Genomic DNA, 23,150 nt, shown 5'->3' with positions numbered 1-23,150 from the left:
CTGTGTCTCGAGCGTTTGGCTAATGTTTATTGGCAGATTGTGTAAGCTATGTGAATAAATGGTATGGAAAAAAGCGTGAAGCTGGCAGTGAAGAGTAAAAAAATATCACTGAGGAAAAAAGCTTGGATGTCAGGCTTACCCCAATATGGTCTAAGACCCAAGCTTCATGGTACTTGAATAACAATGACAGGAAGAAATGAAGTAATTGGAGGCAAAGAGGCTCTTTTGATTCATCCCAGAAATAAGAGCAATTGAGTTCATCAGCTTCCATTCACTAAGATTAAAAAAAAAAAGGGGGGGGGTCAGTAAGTCATGAGAAGGGAGTCAACAATTTTAGATGAAGTTTAGTTGTTTAAAACAATTGAAAAAATAGTTGTAAGCAGGTGGGATGGTGGGATGGAGGTCAGTTTTGTATATAGAAAAACTGGATGCTCATTGCATTTTTGCTCATGTGGAAGAAAAAATGGTGTGAAAAAAGGGAAGCAATGATGTGTCTATCTGGGATTGGATTTGGGAAAGATGCTGAGGAAAGAGAATTCAGAAAACTGGGAACACCTCTGCCAAATAATTGTGGCAGCAGCATTTTGAGTGCTCTGAATGGAAATAGATTGCATTGTAGAAGTGGAAAGGAAAAAATTGCAAGAAATATTCAAACTGTGGTTTTATGATTGTAGTAATGTTGCCAGAGAGGGAAAGATACGTTTGAGAGAATATTGCAGGGGAAAAGTGTTTAGCACAAAAATCCATAATTAAGGTTTATTTTCTGTGACTGGATACTTATGGTAAAAGTTTATGTATTGATGTATGTAGCTAGATAAAACTAAAATGTGTTAAATTACTGTTGTTTTCAGGAGCTGGAGTTGTTCTTTCCCTCCAGTGGAGGTCGTGGACCAGTCAACAGTGCAAAATTCACAAACTGTACTTGTTGCGTTATTAAGCCTCACGCAGTTAATGAAGGTAAGCAATGCAGATAGTGGAGGTGAAAGCAGTGTATGCTTTTCTGTATCCCATGACCATTCCTGTGCCACTTTTTTTTGCAAAAAATGAAATTGCAAGAACACAGGATATATTTCATAGTATGTGCAAAAGTATGCAAATATTTCATCTTTCATACACGTTTTTTATTTCTGCAGTTTACTTCCATGGGTTGTGTGCCGTGTGGGTGCTTTTTAATTTCAGAAAAAGCAGTGAGAGGTGGAGAAAAGGAAGAACAATCGAATTATAAATGAGATTAAATGAATCTGGCTGTGACAGCTTACCATATCCTTTCTCCTGTCTGTCCACCAGACTCATCTGTGGGAGGTTAGCATCCCCACAGCAAAGTAAAAGCAGAACATCTGTCTATATTGCAGGGCTTGCAAAGGGGTATTTGTTCTGATATGAATCTTGTTCTGCTGACTGCAGTGAGGATGGAAAGTAGCAAAGTCTTATTTACTCTGTGAAAGTGAGCCAGAATCTTGAAACATTTGTTGGACTCCATGATGCTTTCTGTCCCAACTGCTGCCATGCAGAAATAATTTCACTTTTGTGTCCTCTACTTAGATAGAAGAGCATGTGTAAGAGCAGTGAGTGCAGTAAAATATTTTGGTTCTGGCACTTCAAAAATATTTCTGAATGCGGAATAAATATTGCCACGTGAGAACATTGAGATTTTCAATGGTAAGATGTGGACCACACCACAACATTTTAATTACTTCTCTGTGGATAGCTGAAATAGAAACAGTGGAAGTGGCCAGAGCAGTTTCCAGGCCTTTCACACCTCAAGTCTGAAGGGCTTGGTGAAGGAAATGGCTTTTACAAGAAAGAGTCTTGCACTTACTGTTGGTAAAAGGCCTGTTATCTCTTTGAGGCTTTGCACTGTATTTACTACTGATAAAGTCAGCAAAGACAGAATGATGTTCCTCTTACAGAAATATGGGCAGCCACTGAAGCTATGTTATTATTACCTAGCTGAACATTTGCAAGAGGCAAACTTTACTGTGGCAGGATTGTTAGGTCCTTAATTTTTCAAAATGGCAAAGTGGATGGCTTGAGCTGTGTATTCTCATACTTGAGATATAATTTCTATTACATATGGGAGCTTAGACTCTTACTTAGTGAGCCCAGGCCTTCTTCATTTTAATCCTCTTTGTTTCCTTAGATTTCATAGTGCTCTGTCTGTTGCTTTTCTTTTGTCTTGAACTACTCAGAATTTTTCTGAATCAAGGGACTAATTCTTGCCCCATTTGCACTCCCCTCTGTATGTGTGTTGGGGGAGAGGAGTTGGAGAGGGAGACATAAGTACAGATAAGCAGAAAATATAAGCTTACACTCTGCCTTGTAGTGTGAGAGCTAGAAAGACTGGACAAAAGTTGAGCTAAGGATCCACTAGTATAGTCCTTTCTCTCACAGCACAAGGAGCTGGAAAGGTAGATCACAGCTTGCAAACAGCAATTAAAATTTGAAAGGTAGTGTACCTCGTGTGAGAATTCTCCATCCACATGGCTTTGATTAGTTCTCTCAACATAATGAAGGAATCATCACTGAATTTTCTAAGTCAGCAAAGCGTTTTGTCAATTTAAAATTAATATGAAGAGTGATGGAATTCAGGGACTGGCTGTGCTTTTACCTCACTAAGCTGCGTTGTTCCTGTCTGTTCTCTCTGATGTTACTTTAAATGTTTCAAAAGCCATAGGTGCTGCACCTCTTAAAGAGTTAACAAGACTGTGGCAGCCTTGTAAATGTTTCCAGAAGCCTGACCTCTGACAGGGAGTTGGGCTTAAGGGAGGGAAGAGTCACTGTGGCTGGGCAGCGATCTCCCCCTTTGGTGGAGAGCACTGGTGTGGCTTTGCATTGCATATGGACTGTTCCCAGTTGGCAGCTTGATGTGAGATGAATCCTTCACAAAGGCTGCAGGAACTCTCCAGCATCATCAGCCCAATGGGCCAGGAATGTCCCATGGAAGAGGATTTGGCTTTCTTCAGTCTTCCTTAGTCTTTCTTGTACTCCTCTTTAGCCTGTCACAGAGTGGCATCTCTTTTGGTTTGATTGGTTCTCTTAGAAGGCACTTTTGCACCATCACAGTTGGAAGAACTGTGCATAGCAGAGTAGAAAGCTGTGTGCTAACTTTACAGCAGCTTCCCAGCGGAAGTGCCACCATTCCTCTTTCCCCTTAGGTACTGTTTTGGAGTCAGGGAAAAGCATGCTGAAAGAATTTGGGGAACCTGTTCAGGTTCAGTGGTCTGTGACAGAGGAGTGAGGCCCTGCTCATCTCATCTGCCTTTTAACAGCTATTAGTAACTGTTTGATGATACCCGAGACATTCCAACATTACGGTTGTTCCAGCAGAATTTCTTGTATCTCAATTAAAGTAGGTGCTATAGCAACTAATGAGCTTCCCTCTAGGCAAAATAGCATGTAAGAGAGTGTGTGGTCTTAAAGAAAAGCAACTTGCTTCCTCCTCAGGAAACAACACATCTCACTGTGGCCATCCACTCCTGCCATTTCTAGCAGGAAGAATGCAAGGTGAAATGTGGCAGCTGGAGAGGGGACGAAATCCCATGTAGCCATCAGTGTCAGGCGGTGGTGCGACTGAGGCACGGAGAGGAAAGTTATGTGGGTCAGAGCAGCAGAGCCTCTTATGCATTGCAGATTTGATTTGTGCTCTACAAATTTTCCGTATTGAGTATCTAAAAATAAACCTTTTTGTAATTTCCTATGCACTGCTGAGGCTTTGAACGTATCTAATTACCATGAATATAATCTACTCATTACACGTGTACAATTATGTGAAGTTTCACTTACATGCTTGAGTTTATACAGAGCTGTAGTCTTCTGCAGGAACATTTGACTGGATTCATGATTTGAATTCTACTTTCCTGTCCTTTTCCCATTTTTTTTTCTTTTTTTCTGCTAAGTAAATTGCATAACAAGTTCTTAGAAGGAAATGGCAGATATTTTTCAGTTCCAGAAAATGGTTTGCTTAAGCCATAGGTAAACAAAGAAGCTTTTCGGTGAGCTTCCCTTGCTGTCAAAAGGCTGGATCAAACCTCCAGTGTATGTGTGCTAATTCAGGGACAGAGCCCCATCTTAGTAGCTGACTCTGGTTACCGTAGAGGGTTTACAGGATCCTGCCCAGTGCCAAAGCAGTGGAAAATCACAGTGGGTTTTATATCCAGCCTGGCCGGCCTGCTCCTGACCAGCACACAGTAATGCCAGTCGCTAAGCAGGCCGTCATGTGGTGCCAGGCCCTGCACCTGCAGCCGTCACCGGTGGGTGACAGGTAATGCAAGTGAGAGTATCCAGAGTACCTGGCAGGCTTCAGAGAAACCCTGGGGCCCGAGGAGGGGTGTTGGGGGAGTTAGGTTATGCTTACAGAGCTGGTGGTGCAGGGGCATGGAGGGGTGGTACTGCCAGCCCTCAGAGAATCATCATGCGCACCGCTCAGAGAGGGAAAGCAATAGATATTTTGTCAGTCTGGTGTCCCCATAACTTCTGTGGAGGGTCAGCAGTTGGGAAATTGAAAAATTATCTGGGAAGGGCATTGAAACCTGTGCCCTGGACTAGGCAGCTTTAGCTTGTCCTCTAGCAGCTCCTCCCAGTGGACTTGAAGCACTTCCCTGGCTGGCTGGGAAGCTTGCAGCAGCCAACTGGTTGTATTTGAAGAGGGCTTGCAAGAGCACTCCAGTTCCTCTTTGCTGGGATGTGAAAGAGTGAAAAAGCAACGTGACGCAGCTCCATGCAGACTCAGTCTGACCGGGGCCGTGTCTGAGGGATGCGGCCTGGTTTGACCCCTCTGGAATCTGCCACACTTTTCAGTGTCTTTTAGCTTCCTCCTTCTCTTGTCTTGGGACCAATTTTCAGCCAGGGAAGATGGTAACTAGCAAGCACAGCTCTTCAGCTCTTCAGTACTTTAAATGTAACATTAGTTACAGCACTACACTATCTGTTCTGTCAGCAGAAGTAGTGCTTTGTAGGTCACTGAGTGGGATTAACTTTAATTTATTATGTGTAACAGTTTAGTCATGTTTGCTGTAGGAATTAGAATTTGATATTTCATGACTTTCTTGGCTTAAAGTTTCTTTAATGTGGCTTTTACTTGATTCCCTTGTGAAACAAGCAGAAAAAAAAATGATGAAAATAATGATGATCAGGCTATAAAGGCTGAGATCAGAAGTATGTTATATTTCACGTTTTCATGTACGTTGGTTACAGCACAGAGCTTGCGAGTTGAAGTCCTATCCTCCATTTCTGCACTCCCAAGCTGAGACAGGGGTTCTAAAGACAGAGTCTTGCCAATAACAGATTTGGGGCTAGAACTGCGCCGTGAACTTGAAAAGCGAAACTTCTAGTTAGGAATTCATTAGACCTGATGCAAACTGAAAGGCCTGCCAAAAGACAAAAGAGCTTCTGTGGTCTCATCGAATCACAGAATGATGGACTCAAGGCGCTTCTAGGTGTTTGGCTGCCTACCCAGCTACGTTTGTTCTCCTAGGACGTGTTAAGCTTGAAATTTTGTTCTAACATTACTGGTAAATTGTACCCTTGTACCTTTTTTGTACTTAAAAGAAAAAGTTAATGGTGCTGTCTTCCACATTATTCTTCAATTAAGATTTAAGTCTCATAGAAAACAAAAGGAGTGGGACTGTTTTTTTTTTTTTTGTAGTTGTTTGTTTGTTTGTTTGTTTTTCCAAATGGAAAAGATATTCAGTGGAAGTGTGATTTTAGGCCTGCTCTGAGTGGATGATAAATGTTAAAGAGCTATCACCAGCTCTCCTATCTTAATACTTTCTGGACTGCATTAGCAAGTCACAAAGCTTTATATTGATCAGCAAAATGCTGCATGACAGGTGACAATAAGAATATATTTCCTTATTTATGTAAAGACTTAGTCAGAAAAAATGTAATTGAGAGTAGTTCTTTGCTCTAAAGACAAATCTAACTTTGTCAAAAAGAATACCAAGGACAGCAATTCAGTCTGAAGCAGGTGCAGAAACACGGTTTACTCATGTAGGACCTCAAATGAAGTTACTTTACAAGAGATAGTGGAGAGAGGAAGACTAAAATCCAGTGTTGTAGTAGATTATATGTCTGGCTGAAAACAAGCAGAGAGCTGTTCCTGACATGCAACAGACCTGTTGCTCTTCGAAAGGGGGAAGATGTCAATGTGCACCTGTCCAATTCACCTCTGTAGTGTGCTAAATATAATTACGTGCGTGGGGTTAGGAAAGGAAATAAGCTGGAAAAGAAAAAGAAGATGTAATAGGAGAGGTGCGAATCTGTCATCATTCTCAGGTCAAGATGTTTATCTCATTGTGTTTTAGCAAGCTAATTAGTGTACATTAGATACAACTTTTTAAAATCATAAACAAGCTCTGGAAATTATTTATTCTCACCCTGGGTTTTTAAATAGACCTAAGTTTGAGTAAGTCATTATTTTTATTTCCAGGAAACTTCAGAAGTAGAACAAGCTTTTCAGAAAGCTGTTTTCTCATGCTTGAGAAAAAAATAACGATATAATTTTTTCATAAGTAATCCGAAAGTATATTTTCTGTCTGTAAGTATGCATTATCAAAAGGTAGAAGGCAGACATTGTAGACTTGCAGAAACTTGTACCTTTTCTTTGTGTCTTGTCTACAAGGTTGAGTGCAGAGAGGCATCAGTGATAAGAGGGATGAACACAAATCTTTGCAGGACCTTCATGGAAGTACAATGGATCATTTGAGGTGTGACCTCTGGATATTCTCACATGCAGTATGGCAATTTCAGTGCTACAGTTGACTGAAACTACTTAGTAAAGCACTGCACTTTCAGATGCAGGCATTTTTGCAGATGGGTTTGCACAGACAGAAAACGCATTTGTGTAAAATTAAATGCACTCTGTTTCTTAGATTTTCCTTGAATATATTATAGATAGGGTGTTGCAGTTTTCTGAAGTGTTCGGTGGTCTGGTGACAATTATTTTTTCTTTCTAAAGAAATGAGAAAAAAAATCATTAAAAACAACTTAGTTTTCAACATGTGAATTAAGAAAAAAAAATAGCCTCCGTGAGAACAATAGTCCATCCACTTACGTCTGTTTTTTACATTCTTTGCTGTAGTTGTAATGATGGATATTCTATTCTTGAGGTGTTTGTTTTTTGAAACCAAGCCTATGTTGTTTCTTGATTATTTCCTGCATGACGTTTTAGCAACTTGGCATTGACTTCCCAGCTTAGACTGACTTTGAATTTCAGTGGCTAGTGGGGAAGTGGCATTTATTTTTTCAAGTATGAAAAATATTTTTTACCTTTGAATTAATTAAGGTAGAGGAGAAAGTGGACGGGATCTGGAATTCCTTTCTGACATTTTGATGCAGGAGTGAAGAGAAGGAGCTATAATTCACTGAAAAAAAAATAATCAAATGGCATAGCCAATCTTCGAGGAAGATCATAAATATCTCATACTACTGGAAAGAGTATTCCAGTAGTGTTCAGTAGACTTACATTAGTGTTGAATATCATCTTTGTACACAGGTCTTAATATTTTGAAAAAAAAGACATGAAGGAGTGTTTTTACTGCATTTGGGGATTTCCTTTCTTAATGAGTTAGAGAAAAGGTAATACTGTACTTACACTTAATCATTTCTAAGAGTGGTCCAGGAAATTTCAGGTTAATGAAACTACTTTCATACCAAGAAAACTGATGAATCAAGACTGTATACATTCATTTAATCCACTTACATAATGATGATACAATGGACATTTACCAGCATGTCTGCTGTGAAGGAAAAACGAGCTTTACTGATCTTTGAGTTCTCTAAGTATGCTTTACATAAAGGAAGGTAAATCAGAGCCAGATAGTCTAATTCACTTGACCATCAATGCCTTCCTCAGAGGCCCTTGGTGTTCGGAAACCAAGATTTTCCTTCAGTGAATTAATTTGCATGTTTAGATCTGTGCAGCATAAGCATCTGCTTAGCTTTAATTTTTTTTTCCTGAACACTGGGCTGGAGACATGAGCATGTCAAATTAAAAGAGTTTTATAAGCCTTGGCATCCATCCTTGGGCCAGTTCTTGTCAATATTTTAATTAGTGACTGGAATGGGGAAGGACAGAGCATGCCCACTACCAAGCACCTACTGCAGTTTTGGAGGATATGATCAGAATTCAAAACTGCAGAAATAAAGCAATGTGAAAAAGAGGAAACTGAATATAAGCAGCTGCACAGCGTGTCATGGAAAAGGGAAGACAAATACACAAATATGAAATAGTGGAGGGCAGGGTATCAATGGCAAGTCTGTAGAGAAGTGTTCAGAATAGGGATGTATCGTAAGTACAATCAGCATCATTAACGTTGGACACACTGTTTAGTTTAGGTTTATTTACAGTAACTTGTTCTGCTCAGTGCTGCAGAGATCCCAACTTGTGTACAACATCCAGTTTCTGGGCGCTTTGTTTCACGAATAATAAATGCAACTGACAGCAAAAAGAATAGGAGATTTAGACAAATTGATCTTTGATGGAAAGTTGAAAGGTTTAATTTACTGAAGCTAAGATGGAGAAGACAGAGATACACAGCTTTCCATATATAAGATAGAAAATACGTTCATGTTTATTCCTTCCAGTGAAAGAAGATTTAATCTAATCATTATGGAAAACTCAGAAGTATATTGCTGGCTTGATAAATGGGGATGTAATGGAACCATTGTTACCCAAAGTTTTTGAGAACATTTTAGAAAAATTAAAAAAATACAGCCATACATAGTCTAACTTCACTGCACCTTGGAGCAAAAGATAAACTACCTAATAGGAGCCCAACCGTATCCTGGGGTGCATCAAGCACGTCATTGCTAGTCGGTCGAGGGAAGTGATTGCCCCGCTCTGCTCTGCGCTGTTGCGGCCTCACCTCGAGTACTGTGTGCAGTTCTGGGCACCACAGTACAAAAAGGACGTGAAACTGTTGGAGAGTGTCCAGAGGAGGGTGACAAAGATGGTGAAGGGCCTAGAGGGTAAGACGTATGAGGAGTGGCTGAGGTCACTGGGCCTGTTCAGCCTGGAGAAGAGGAGGCTGAGGGGAGATCTCATTGCAGTTTACAACTTCCTCACGAGAGGGAGTGGAGAGGCAGGTGACCTATTCTCCGTTATCACCAGTGACAGGACCCGTGGGAACGGTGTGAAGCTGAGGCAGGGGAAGTTTAGGCTGGACATCAGGAAGAGGTTCTTCACCGAGAGGATGGTCGCACACTGGAACAGGCTCCCCAGTGAAGTAGTCACTGCACCAAGCCTGTCTGCATTTAAGAAGCATTTGGACTGTGCACTTAGTCACATGGTCTAAACTTTTGGGCAGACCTGTGCGGTGCCAGGAGTTGGACTTGATGATCCTCATGGGTCCCTTCCAACTCGGGATATTCTATGATTCTATGATTCTTATATCTTGAAGTCCTTTCTTACTGCCTTTTTCAAATCTGTGCATGAGGAGAAATGCAAGGTATTGAGTCTTAAAAAGAGTCAAGACACAGAATGCAGCAGTATGCGAGTCTTTTGCCAAGGCAAAAATAAATAGTAGAGCATACAGTGTATTTACTATTGATCTAGGGCAGTGAGTTGGCAAACTTTCCACAGGAAGGGAAATACAAAATTAGTAAAGGCTGGAGCAGATTCTAGGGGATCTCTTGAGGATTTTAACCTCCAGAGTTGAGTTAATTGACAGAGCAATAGTAGATTAAAAATATTGTTTATAATTATGGGCAAATGCACAGTGCAAGGAATAATTTTAACCACTTCCTCTTTGTAATTGGAACCATTCATGAACAGTCCCATGCACAATGTTCAGTTAGGGATTAAAAAAAAAATCTGTAAGCATATGAATGGTTTGAATGGTTTGGATGATAATACTAAATGCTATCATATAAAGCAGTGGTACAATCTCAATTAAAATATTATGTTTCATTTTGTTTATGCTCAGTAAATAAGCAAAAGTAAATTAAAATCATGATGCAAACATTCTCCTAGCCAGAGTGATTGAGTATACTCTTTTCAAGTGAAAAAAATCACAGTGGATGTGAGAATGGAGTACAAAGCAATGAACAGCCCTAAAAAAAAAAAAGTAAAAAGAAAAACAAGATGAATATTTCCTTTTAAGTCTTCTAACACAAGAATAATGAAAGACAGAAACCTAAGCCTTTCTGTTTGTTTTGTTGTTTGTCTGTTTTTGTAAACATCAATTTGAGTTCATCATACCTGTTGCAGAGGTATTGATCTTTCCTTCTTAATCTTTCCTTTTTCTGCAGATTCTTTTCCCTAACATCATCCACTGCACAGCCAACTTGCTGGGCATTTTCTGTAGCCTGACAGTGATTTTGACTTGACTTTTTGTATAGGCCTTTGCATTTGAATTTCAAGTGTGATTCTTCTCATCTGTTCCCATGCAATAATAACTCCCAGAATTATTTATTTATATATTCCTACAGGTTTTCATCATTTTGTGTGTCAGTGCCCTGCCTGGAACTCACAAGTGTGGTCTTCCCTCGTTTGTACTGCTTCAGAAAGTTGCATCAGGGATTAAATCTTTGGGTCTTTCACTCCCTTTGAATCTTTTTGTTGGCTCCTTTTCTCAGTCACATCACAAGCTTGGCCATTTGGGCTTCAGGGCCCCTAAGATTTACTCTCTCTCTGTCTAATTTTTCTTGTGCCATCTTCTATTCTCCAGTCAAGCAGTGGCAATATCTTTTATCTTCATCCTTTCATTATTTTCAAATGAATAATTTGTGAAGATTTTCACCAGATGTGCCCTTGTGTGTTGATAGAGTTCTCCATAAATATCTGTAAAGCTTCCCTTTAAACTACTTTTACATCTTCTTTAATGCAATGCCTAGAAAGAAATCAGGAGTGATGGAATATCTTGGATTCAATCACGATGAACAGTATTCTCCCATAATTTGCTTGTATATTCCTCTTTATCTTTTGTCAGTTTCCCCCTTGTTGTTAATCTGTGTAGCTTTTGAGCTTCCTATTTCTCTTCCATTTGCCCAGCATGAGGCTAGGAGACCAATAGCTGCAGATTATCACTACGGTTTTGGGGTGTCTAGAAAATGTGTGTTTATGTTGTTTAATGAGAATGCCCAGAGTTGCATTGTTCTAAAGTGGAAAAGCAAAAGAGAAGGGATAGATAAACTTTGCTCTTCAGAGGATAGGTTGGCCAACTGATAGGAAGAAACGCACTTTTTGAGAAAGATGGCTGTCGGCTTCCTCCTTTTGCACTGTTGACTGATCAAGTGAGAACTTCAACTGAAGTACATTAAGGAGGGCCAGCTCTGAGTCCCACTTTTTCTTCTTTGGAATTAAAAAAAGACTTTGTTCAGAGCCAAGCCTGAGACTCTGGGATGGCACCTTAAAGCTTGGCAACAAAGAATCAGATAACCTTTTTCATTTCATTATAATGTGAAGGAAAAGTGCATTTCAAAATGTCAAAAATCAGACATGAAATGAAATATCTACTTACACTTAGTACTATTTAAAGTATCCAGTACTGGTTACTTCTGAAAATATGTTATTGGATTAGGTAGATCATTGATACTATAGGTCATGGCAGTTTATATATTCCTTTGAAAAACCATTTGTTGTTCCTGAGAAATTATTTGTATTATTGGAAAGGTATTAAATAAATGACACATAGAGATTGAAATGAAGAAGCTAGTTCTTGACTTGCCTTGAAGGCAGTCTGTCTTACTTAATAAGCCTTTAACAGTGGAATGGTTAAACTGGGAAACAGGCCAAGAACCAAGGGAAGAGAACGTAATGTCCCTAGTCGTAGGGCTGGTGGTTGGTAGTGCCCTGGGACTGGCATATCTCGGGAACACAGCTGTTACATCCCAATAATTAAAATGCTGTTAGGTCAAAAGTGACTTTTGTGAACTTTTATTTTTATTTTATTCCAACCCACAATTCTGCAAACAGTTGTAACATTTTTCGGTCTGATGTCTCCCCTGCTATTTTCTGCTCCTTAATGAAGTACAATTTTCAAATATTGTGTTGCAAAGAAACAAATTGTTGAAGATCAATGTAACTGATGAGATCTTGGTGCCTTACCATTTTATCTGATTAAACTGTGTTGGGAGATTTTCTGTCCAGTATGAGGTGCATAAATAACATAATGCTGTCTAGGAGACATAAAGTGCTCTCTCTTTCTGTCATTTGTTAGGATTAGTATTAAATTCCCCAGTTGTATTTAGTAATGCTTGTGATTCTTTTGTGTTTTGTGATTGAAAATTCATCATAATTAGTGCCTAATCTACAGCTTTGATTTGGGTTCTTACTCTAATCGCATTTTAAACATGCACTGGCCCTGCTTGAAGGGTCCTTAAAAAGTTGAAAAAGTTGTTTTTTCACTGCAGATCTGGATTTTAAAGTTGAAAACAAATTGTGGAAAGCTGCTGAAATGACGCTTTATCTAATTAGCTCCTCTTTCCCTCAGCCTTATCTGCCCACAAAGGAGAGTACATGTCCCAGTTCAGTCATGCAATTGGCTGAAAGCCTGAAACAGATCCCAGGCTGAACCTTGAGCTTGTGCTCTTCAGCTCTCTGGGGATTGCCTCCATGTTTTTTGTTCCTATTTCAGCCCAGGTAGAATTGGAAAGAAAAGCATCCCTAGGAGAAGTGGTGCTTGCGTTGCCTAAGCTGCGACAGTGGAGGCCAAGTCACTAGATTTGTAGATCTGCACTGCCATTGACAGCTCACCCATCCTTCTGTGCCTCGATTCCCACATTTGGGAATTGGAATTAACATCACATTTTGCAAACATAAATGAGATCTCATTTATGAGATCTTCCTCAAATCACTTTCATTTGAGCCTCTTCCTCAAATCATGAGCCTCTTCCTCAAATTACTTTGATTTTTATTTTTTTGTTGTTGTTTTAGCAAGACACCTGTCTGCATGCAATGGCTACAATAATTCTTGTGGTTAAATCTTTTTAGTGCTGCAGTCCTGGGCAATCAACGTGCTCTGTTGCTCTGATGAGTGATAGTGAAGTAGGAATACAATGTAGAGGATGGTCTTGATAGGTTTCCTCTCTGCAGAGAAGAAAATACTTAACTTCAGTGGAGAAGCAGCCCAGAAAGCGAAATATTTCAGTCCCCTTTTGTTTCTCTAAAACATGGATTTTGCTTATAGTTCATAAAACTGTTGACGGTAAAAGTTCTGTAAAAAGCAGAATTCCTTCTTACCCCAGAACCTGATAGCTGATGAGTATTTTAATCACAGTTCTTGCCAGCTGTGAAGGCCTATGCAAGTGGGCCATTCTTTACTGATACAGCCTAAAATGGAGATCTGCAGCTGTCAGGCAGAGCATCTTTCTCATGCCAAGGTAACTTTGTCCCTGCAAGTGGTGATTGCCATTTGCCTGCCACTGTCCTTTCCTCCATCTCTGTTGGTTTCTTGTGAAGCAGTAGCTGTTAACTGGAGCAGTGGGTCTGAAGAAAGAGAATGAGGAAATCTTTATGTTCTGTCACAGATTACTTTTTTTATATGTTTATTTCCTGGGTGATGCCCAGCCTCACCATTCATCCCTGAAGTCAAGAATTTTAGGCTTGCTGCCTCCTTGAAACCGATGTGTGGAAGTGCTGAGTTGCTCAGCCTTTTCTGCAGTGCAGACAAAGAGAAACCAGAGGTCTGGTTTCTCTCTGACATGTTTTTTCATTTCCTCTGAAAACTTGTTCGAGTCCCTTCATTTCACCGGTGCAGTTTTTTTTTAATTGATTTTTTTCCCTTGAAAAATAGGAGAAACATATTTACCCAATTTTACAGGAGAGTTACAAGGAAACTTTTGTCAGTATGAGTGAGCTGTGATGTAACAAAATACTGAGACAATGGGAACCATGCCTGGCTATGTTCTATGTTTTGTAAGCCTAAAATGCTGTGTGGATTAAGTACATATGCAAATCTCAGGCTTACCTGTTAGTGGTTTGATGATTTTTTTTGGAACAAGTATGCATTGTTTTATATGGGAAAGGTTTCGGTTTTCTTTTTTTTTATTTTTATTTCTTTTTACTTAATCCTTAATGTGAAAGTATTGTGGCAAATACTGCAGGTACAGCTTTTTTCATTTTCATTTGTAAATAAAATTTTTAGAAGATCTCCAGCTATCTATTCTATTTACTCAGAGCTTCCACTGACCTTTCAATGTGTAGGAAGCTCACCAATCCTATGCTACAGATTTTAGCAGACTGTGTACAGTTCAGGTCTTCAGCATGCCAGAACCTAGATACTGTTCTAACCTTTGTATTATACTAATTTATTAAATTTATGCAGTGCTACAAAAAAAAAAAAGTTCAATTTAAAGTCTAGTTAACAAAAGGATTTAATGACTAGGAGTCAAATCTTGTTGTCGTTCATTACAGAATATTCTTCTATCGTTAACTCTGCTCTGAATTAATGTCCAGAAATTTATAGTTGCTCACAATTTTTACTAGAGGACAAACATTTATGCTCTAAAAAAACACTGATCCTATAAAATTCTTTCATGTGGAGTACTGTGCTTGGCTGACATGATCTAAAATACACGTTTAGTGGAAAATCAGTGGTTCTTGTTCTCCTAAGTTTAGTGTTTTGCTTTTTACAATGTCATTCAGCCTTTGAGGATGCATTCTGGGTAGTATAAAATAAACAGTATGATCACCAGTAACATATTTGTGAGTTACAACCTTAGAAACAGTAGGTTATTTTTCACTAATGTGCTTTTCCCATAGAAGACATGAATTTTTGTGATGTTTTATTGACAATATTTATCATTGTCCTGCATTGTTTTTAGTTCAAAATTGGACCCTCTGGTGAACACTGTACAAAGACAGCAAAATAGGTAGCCTGTGCCCTGAACTGATTGCTTTTTAAGCTGCAATTTTGACATTGGAACATTAAATATATAAATCTTGACCTAGAAGCTCCTGGGTATTTTGCAGTTGATCTTAGAAAAGCAAAGACTTCACTAACTACCTTTTTTGGTAGGACATAATGAATCATGTCATTTCAACACCTGAATGGGATTTAGTTGTTTGAAGTCATCACTGCATCACTTTAGATAGGAAATGCGGATATTATTATAAATTTATAATTGTAAATTTAGATAGAGTATTTAGGTAGCGAGCTCTGCTTTCTGCTTCCCTTCCCAGCATTATACAAGCACTGTTTTTTGTTTGAAAATAATTAGTATGGTGGCATAAATACCTTCCAACTGTAAATTCTTTTTTTTTTTTTTTAATTGAGTACTGTTGTTTGTGTTTTTCTTCAGGCCTAGCTGGAAAGATTATAAAAGCCATCATTAACGAAGGATTTCAGATCTCAGCTTTACAGATGGTAGGTTTTCTTTCGTATATGTTTCTTTGATAAATAGAGGCTGGAGAAGTGCTGTGTGCACTTCACAGCAATGCACAGGTGTTTTCCTGCAATACAAAACCCTTGTGCGGACTGTGTAGCACTGTTTTGGGATTGGCACTGTCCTTGTGATATTTGTGTTTTATTGTTTGATTGATCAGCTGATCTATTTCTCCTTGCTGGTTGACCTTGAGCCAAGACACTGTACCTTTCTGTGTCTCAGTTTCCTATGGTTAGAAGGGAAATAATGATATTGGTCTTTTCTGGAGCAACTGGGGATATCTTTACAAAATGCAATAGTTAAGATTAGGGAAATAATTGTTAATATAATTCCCCATTTTTTAAAATATATAGTTAGCATGAATTTATGGGAGGGTTTTCAAAGATACGTAAAGGATTGACACCCTCATCACTATCAGAATTTAAAGGATGTTGGCACAGAGATTGTTCCTGCGAGTATCCCTTTAAGTTCTGCTCTTTGTATTTTGTGGTAGTCCTTAGAACTGAAATCCCCTCATGACTCAAATCCCCACTGCAAATGAAGGACAGCCCCTTCCCTTTACTATGCAACAAACAGGTCCTCTTGTACATCTTAGTGGCATTAGTCAGCACTGCAAATTAAATACAATTTCAACTTATGTTTAGGGTAGAAAATGATACTGTATGCTCTTTTGTATGTAGCAACATTGGCTAAATGTTGATGCTAATAAACATCATATTGCAGCTGTAAAGCCATTCCTTTTATCTAGTGAAACTTAAAAGAGTACTCCAAATTCTGGCTTGTTAAGAAGGGGAGTCTGTCTATTTTTGTTTTTCATTTAAAGCAAATGGCTAACATTTTTGTTTTCTTAGTTCAACATGGAGCGTGCAAATGTGGAGGAATTTTATGAGATTTACAAAGGTGTTGTTGCTGAATATATGGTAAGCGTAAGTTTGAGAAGAATATTTAAAAATAAAGTATGATTAAACAAGGAAGTGGTCACATCTGTCCATTTTCGTGACTGTGATAGGATTTTCTTTAGAAACTTGTGTTTGTCCAGTTCTAGCTTGTTCTGAAATAACCTAACTCATCTTGGAAAGTATGCTACATGTGTTGTAGGAAAGGAGACTCCTGTGTGAAAATTGTTGAGCCAAGGAATTTGTAAAATACAACAGAGTAAAAAAAAAAAATCAGATAAATTATTTTATTGTGGTAGAGCTATAAGAATGTATCACACATGTATCTTTGGTCAGTTTGATATTGCAATAGTGGCTTGGACCAGAATAAGTATTTATTATTTTGTTTACAGTGGGGATGCTGTATTTGAATGCTTTCCTAATGACGTTTTGAGACATTCTTAAATTTATTGATCTGACTTCTGTGGATCTTCAGAAAATTTAAGAAGCTAAGGATATAGTGTAATCCTAGTGGACATCTAAGTATAGAGATATATATAAGACCCTGTATATATTTATGAGACCCTGTATATATATATATATATATATATAAGACCCTGTATATTATTATGATTTGTTGTACTGCAACATAAAACTTCTGATGGCAGATTGAACAACAGGAATGCAGGAAGTCAACTTTGTTTTTCTGTATCACCTTCTGTCAGAATTGTCGTTAATTTTGCAGATCATAGCAAGTTTAGTTTCACTCTCATGCTATGTACTATGCAAGTTATCTTTAATTTATAAATAGTTAAATTATTAAAAGTTTTCTCTGCAGTTACAAATATTGCTCCAAACAATTACTAATATTACTGTGACAATGTGACTTTTTTTTTCCTTTATGACCATTGAGTCCAACTTACTTCAACAGAGTTTGTAAATTCCTCTTTGGATAGTTTATGAACTCTAAGTTAACTATCAGATTAGGAAATGCTTATAAAGTTTCCTCTGCTAACACCCTTTGAACCAAGAACCCAAGGAAGTTTGGACAGGGAGACTTGGAGGTAAGTAGCAGAACTCAAACGTGGTGGTATTGGACCACTATTTCAAGACCCAAAGAATCCTCTGGTGCTGCAAAAGTCTGTACTTTGAACCAAATTGGAAATTCTCGACCATTTTCTGCAATTTTGTACAAACTCCAACCCCCAAATAAATTGCAAATTTATATAATTTGATTGGAGACTTACTCAGAAGGGAAAGTGGCATTTAAACAGGGTAAGTCAATAAAGACGCTATGTTTCAGATGAGATTTGAAGAAAAGTAAGAATCTGGGGCTCTGTCCTGCAAGCCATATGTGCTTGACGCACTCAGTTGAAATTAATGGGATATCTTCATGCACTCAGGGTATCTGTGAAACAGGAAAACGTGGGAAAGCTAATCATGATGGTAAAGGGATCCAGAGAAGGCGCATATGGGAACAGCAATAGATACTGTCAGTGCAGGCCAAATAGGAAGATGTGCAATAGGGTATTGAAGAAAGAACATGACCTCTTATGTCTGTGACTCAGAACCGTCTGTTTTGATCTGAATTTTATTTATAACTTTCAAATAACTCAGTGCAGAAACAGAAGATACATATCATCCTGAAACCCTTTTCAGAAAATGTACTCCTATTTCTTCTGGTTACTCCTTGTAGGTGAGGTAAAGGCTTGACATTTTGTATATAAAGCGGTTCTCTGGGAAAAGAGAATGCTGAACAGTTGCTAAAATGAAAAAAAAAATCAGCTTTCTTAGTTTCTCCTCTAATCAATAGGTCATACGTAGGATTACATAGGTAACAGATATTTAGGTAACAGAATTCAGAGAAATCATACAGAGTAATGACTTTATGGCAACTTACTGCTTCTAAACAGGAACAAATATATTGCTCTTTGCCTGTTGTTTTTATAAAAGTGTCCATTGGTGATGAGGCCATGTTTTTAAGTCAAATATTTATTCTTTTTTTGTAAAACATGAAACTAGCCTGCTCTCTATTCACATCACAGAAAATATCACAGGAATATTTCTACCTACATTTCCTAGGATCAAGCTGATGATAGAGGCACTTAGCTAAAATTCTTTCCCATTGATTTCAGAGTAGTGAGATTAAGCATGTGCATTCAGTGTGATATTCGTTACAAAAATACCAGTTCTTTGGAACAATTTTGCTCAGATTTGTTTCCTTCTTTTTTCTTTTCCAGGAAATGGTTACAGAGTTGTGTTCAGGCCCTTGCATAGCAATGGAGATTATACAGCCTGAACCTCCAAAAACGTTCAGAGACTTCTGTGGTCCTTCTGATCCTGTAAGTACTTGCTTGAGTGATAAGGAATACTAAAAAAAAATGATGCACTGCCTATGTGAATTAAAATATCACAGCATGGTATGGCTGCCATGTACTTGCTGCATTTCCTCGAAGCACGTGAGCATTACCTTATGGAAGTGAAATGATATATTCTGGATCAGTTTGCAAATCCTCTGATCTTACCTAAACCAGATGATAAATTACCATGATGATATTTATGTGAAAAGAAAGCCATTTAGGCAAAAATCATGGTTAAAGATTCTTAAATATTCTAACACAAGGCTTCAGAGCCCTAGAACAAATAGTTATTGCTTTTGCATGCCAGTGTAAACCAAATGTTAGCCGCTGCAGTCTGTGGCATTGTCCTAGGACAGAAGCGTAAAAGGAGAATCAGTTTCAGTGGTTTTGGAAGGAACCAAACAAAAAATGATGTAAAACTTATTGTAGCTGTTTGCTATGCTAATGCTTCTAGCTTTTATTTTTCATTTGGTGAGGTAGGTAATTGGATATGCATGATACTGTAAGCAATCTGGAGACGAACGTAAATGCTGTCTCAAAGGGTTTGCCATTTTTTGTTAAATAATGAAGGCCATACAGAAACCATGAAGCGAAATATAAAGATGGAGGCAATGAAGTCACATTGGATGATATGATTTGATGTTTTAGTTGCAGACAGGGTGGGTTTACCAGTTTCCATGGAAAAAAAACCACACACGTTTAGATTAGAAAGGCAGAGCAAGTTGTTTGTGATGTATTTCTCTTCAGACCTGCAGTTTTCATTACAGAAAGAATGAGTTGAAGGCATTGTCCAAGCCTGTTTTTCCTTTTCTGTTTGGTCGCATTAAGTGTTTCAAATGTTCCTGTGTTGGGTTAGCATCTTGCAAATAGAGCATGTAACATATTTTATCTCACTTAGTTTTAACTGCAGAATGATGTATCAGTAGTAATGTGCCTGCTATGGTCATTTCAGATTTTTTTCAAATTCCATGTTTTAAGGTTTCTGGTCTTTAAAACTTTCAAAGATGCAGTTGCTTTATTTGCACCTATTATATTTTTTGCATGTTTCTTCTAGTTTAATGCCTGATATGTTAAAATTGGAATATATACACAAACATGACAGCTGCTTTAAGTTACTAAAGACAAGTGCACCTATACAAGGGGAATTTATTTTCACTTGCTATATCCCATGAAAAGTTCCATCATAGCCATACAACGTGTGTGGCAGAAGGAGTTGTTAACGAGTTGAGGAACTGAGGGGTGTATAGACTGATGGCTTCTGTGGGTAGCATAGGAAAACAGCAAAGGAGGGAACTAAATTCCTTTTTCCCACATTTTTTGCTAGTGACCTACCTATGCTGTTTGCCTTTCTCTCTTAACGTTTAAATGTGTGACCTGTGAAGTAAGAATGAGTACCCTCCTGCTTCCAGTGGAAGCAGATGTCTATAAGTTTTGGACACTGACATCGTAGCAGTTGCGCTAATGTATGTTTGGAAGACAGGCAGCTGTTATACATTTCTCTGTACTGTTTTCTATAAGAATTCCAAGCTAATTGATTCCTCAGGCACTTAAAGTGCATATATAGTGACTACACCTCTTTTCAAGAGTGGTCTTTGCCTGAAATTTATGTATCTCTTCGGATAGTGTGTGTAGCTTGTCCTTGAGGAAGAGGTGGCTAAGATATCTCCGTGGACTTTTGACATTCTCAACTTGTATTGTCAGAGAAGCTCCTGACTGAATTCCGTAGTCAAAATACCTGTCTCAAACAGAGGTAGCAGGAACCATAACAGCAGTTACATTATGTGGCAAGGTTATATACAGACTGTTAAGATACCACAAACTTGATGTTCTAGTGGTTAAGTAAGTATACGTATCATGCAAATAGTGTGTTAGCATAGAGGGATCTGGATCTGTCTGTAACTTTTTTGATTTATATATGCTGGATCCTGATGCGTATACAGGCTGTTTATAAATGCAGGTGAAGACCAGTTTGTACCTGTAGTACAGAATGTATCTGATTGGGTCACTTTGGCTCCTGTTGCATAGTGCCCTATTTGGCATGTAGTGCCATTGAAATCACCGTGATTGCTCTCAAAGCAAGGTCCTATTAGAAGTGAGTAAAGGTGTTGGAATTTGACTTATATAATGAACCTCTTCTCAGTCACATGTGCTGTTAATTATATCTCAGATACACTGCAAATGTAATAAGCACTTTGTGGCAACTCAGGTATTATAACTGGGTTGGAGTAGTCAGCCCTCTCAGTCTGTCCTTGGTTTTCCAGGGAAATAGTTGGGAAACACCTCAATAAAAGGCTTCCAAAGAAAGGTGATACAAATTTTCCCAAATTAAAGCAAGATGTCAATAGAAGTAGGTCTGGCTATGTCCAAGCCCCTGGTATTTAAGGCTGAAAAAAGAATCAGAGATGTTCCATTTTGAGCATTATATTTTATTTTAGCAATCTATACCAAGCGTAAAATGCTAAAAATGAAAGGGGGCTTTGTGCTATTTTCTTTAACTGGGTAATATTTTGTTAATACCACAGGTCAGTCAAGCTCTCTACCAAAAATATCCTGCATTATAAAACAGCTTATAAATACTTTATTAAAATGTCTCATGGGGTAGTGGGGAGGACTGCTAACCAAAAAAAAACTGTTTTGAGCTTTTTTGTAGTAGTGTATGAACAGTCTATGAAATCTGGAAAGTGGGATAAAGATATTTGTCTGTAAGGAGCTGTGCTAGACGTGCTCACTCTCAAAATTACTGTCCCTGCCTTGATGGAAGGGATCAGTGCCCCAGGTTCCACACTCATGGTGTGTGTGTCCCTGCTGGGTAGCGGATGGGCTAGGAGTAATGCTTTTCTGCAGATCTTGCTGCTTCTTGCATTAGCATACGCTGTCACGTTTCTGATGAGTGGCTGGCTGGATCATTGCACTTTTGGTGAACTGTCAGTGTCTTTATACTTGGCTTAACCTTCTGGAGTGCAGACAGATTTTTTCTGGTTTTGGTGGTCTCATCGGAGGCCTTCCTGTACTCTCACATCAGCTGTGGTGCTTGTTGTCTTCTCTTCTGGTTGCAGGCCTCTAGCTTAGCTGTTCCTCACAGTCGGATCCCAGACTGCTTGTGTAGCTTGAGCTTGAATTCTCTTTGCACCTGGTTTTCTCTGTCCTGGAAGGACTCTGTACCTGATGCGTAGGGCTTAGAAATGGAAGGCTCACTCCACATCTACTGTAATAAACAAGTATTCATAACTTGTATGTTGTTGGAGCAACCCTATAAAGGCCAGTAGGCTATTCTGATCCCTATCTTGAAAATGCTGTTTCTTTATGATGTTAATATGTACTGTTTAAAAAAAAAAAAGGTCTCTGAATTCCATGCCAGACTCTAGCTTTTCAAGGAGGGAAAGCCCCCAAAGCTAGGAGGTATGACGTATCAATGTCCTATGAGCAGCTGAGCACTTTTATTTAGATAGTTGAATTTCAAGTGGAAATGGGATTTCTGAAATGGCTTTGAGTTCCACAGATTTTCCGTGGTGTCTGAATCAATCAAGCCCCTTTTCAAAATATACTATCAAATCTTGCTATGCAGATTATTAAACTATGTTTGTTTTTTTTTATGTTGGTTGCTTTTATCTCACTCTGTTTCTGCTGGTGTGGTTCTCAAGTTAAAAGAAAAAAATACACCTATGGCAAAGAGGTAACTACTCTAGAAAGCTAGGAAGAGGAGTTGAAAAGTTAATTAAATCAGATTAATAGAGCACACAAGACTTTTGAACTTTCACTGCATGCTATCACTGAGAAATAAAAGAGTTGCTAACTGCAACCAAAGTTAAACAGAAAAGAAGCTTCTTGAGAAATGATAGTGCTTGGAGGAGTACGGGTAAATGCAGCACAGTGTGCCTTATCAAGAATGCTCTTTTGTTTAAATACAGTAGGAAAAGGAAAACAAAACTATTTTACAGTGAATTGAGAATAGAGAAGAAAATGTGGAGGGCTGCTGGGAAGAGTAAAAGGGCATGGGTGTCTGTTATTTCACAGGGATCAGGAAGCACAAGCTAGTGCAGAAAACCTCAACCTCGTCACAGGGGGACAGTGGCCAGGGAATTCTGTCCCTGCTTGAGTTTGATGGCACTAATGAATGTTTCAACTGATTGGTGTTTGTGTATTTTTGGCCTCTGGAGCACATAGAGGCCTTTTATTAATACCTAGATCTGAAGCTACAACTTCTATGTCACATCTTCTTTATTTTATGTTGAAATAGCTGCTGATAGCATATTATCATGGAATTGTTGAGGAGATTACTTAATATTCATAAAACATTTGTAAAATACAGTAGAAATGGAAATACTGCTTTTATTTTTTGTTCTTACCTTTTTCTTTTTCTTTTTTTTTTTTTTTTAACTTTCCTCATACACAATGAAAAGGGGGGTTATAACATGTGATTCAAGGAGTATGCATAAGCTACATGCTCCTGGCTGATTGCATAATTTTCAGTAATCTTAAGAGCTTTTAGTTAGGACTGTCAGTACACTAAAAGTGACTCAAGTACCTTCTGCTGTGAAATATTATTAAAGTGATGGGATGTGGTGCAATATTTCTGCATGCAGTGGGCTGA

At 38.5% G+C, this 23,150-nt stretch overlaps 1 protein-coding gene across 8 annotated transcripts in view; it reads left to right on the top strand.

Moving 5' to 3' along the window:
- NME7 (NME/NM23 family member 7) overlaps positions 1-23,150 on the top strand; it is a 96,610-nt gene that overhangs the window by 37,424 nt on the left and 36,036 nt on the right. For all 8 annotated transcript variants that reach the window (XM_083820433.1, XM_083820436.1, XM_083820429.1 and 5 more), the window contains 4 exons: positions 852-957; positions 15,241-15,305; positions 16,176-16,244; positions 18,440-18,541. In XM_083820433.1, the coding sequence (XP_083676559.1) occupies positions 852-957; positions 15,241-15,305; positions 16,176-16,244; positions 18,440-18,541 (342 nt within the window). The remainder of the gene's footprint in view (positions 1-851; positions 958-15,240; positions 15,306-16,175; positions 16,245-18,439; positions 18,542-23,150) is intronic.

Source organism: Anser anser (assembly GCF_964211835.1).
Source record: "Anser anser genome assembly, chromosome: 1".
NCBI lineage: Eukaryota > Metazoa > Chordata > Aves > Anseriformes > Anatidae > Anser > Anser anser.
The sequence above is the reverse complement of the archived record's forward strand: the minus strand, read 5'-3'. Positions and strand labels throughout refer to the sequence as shown.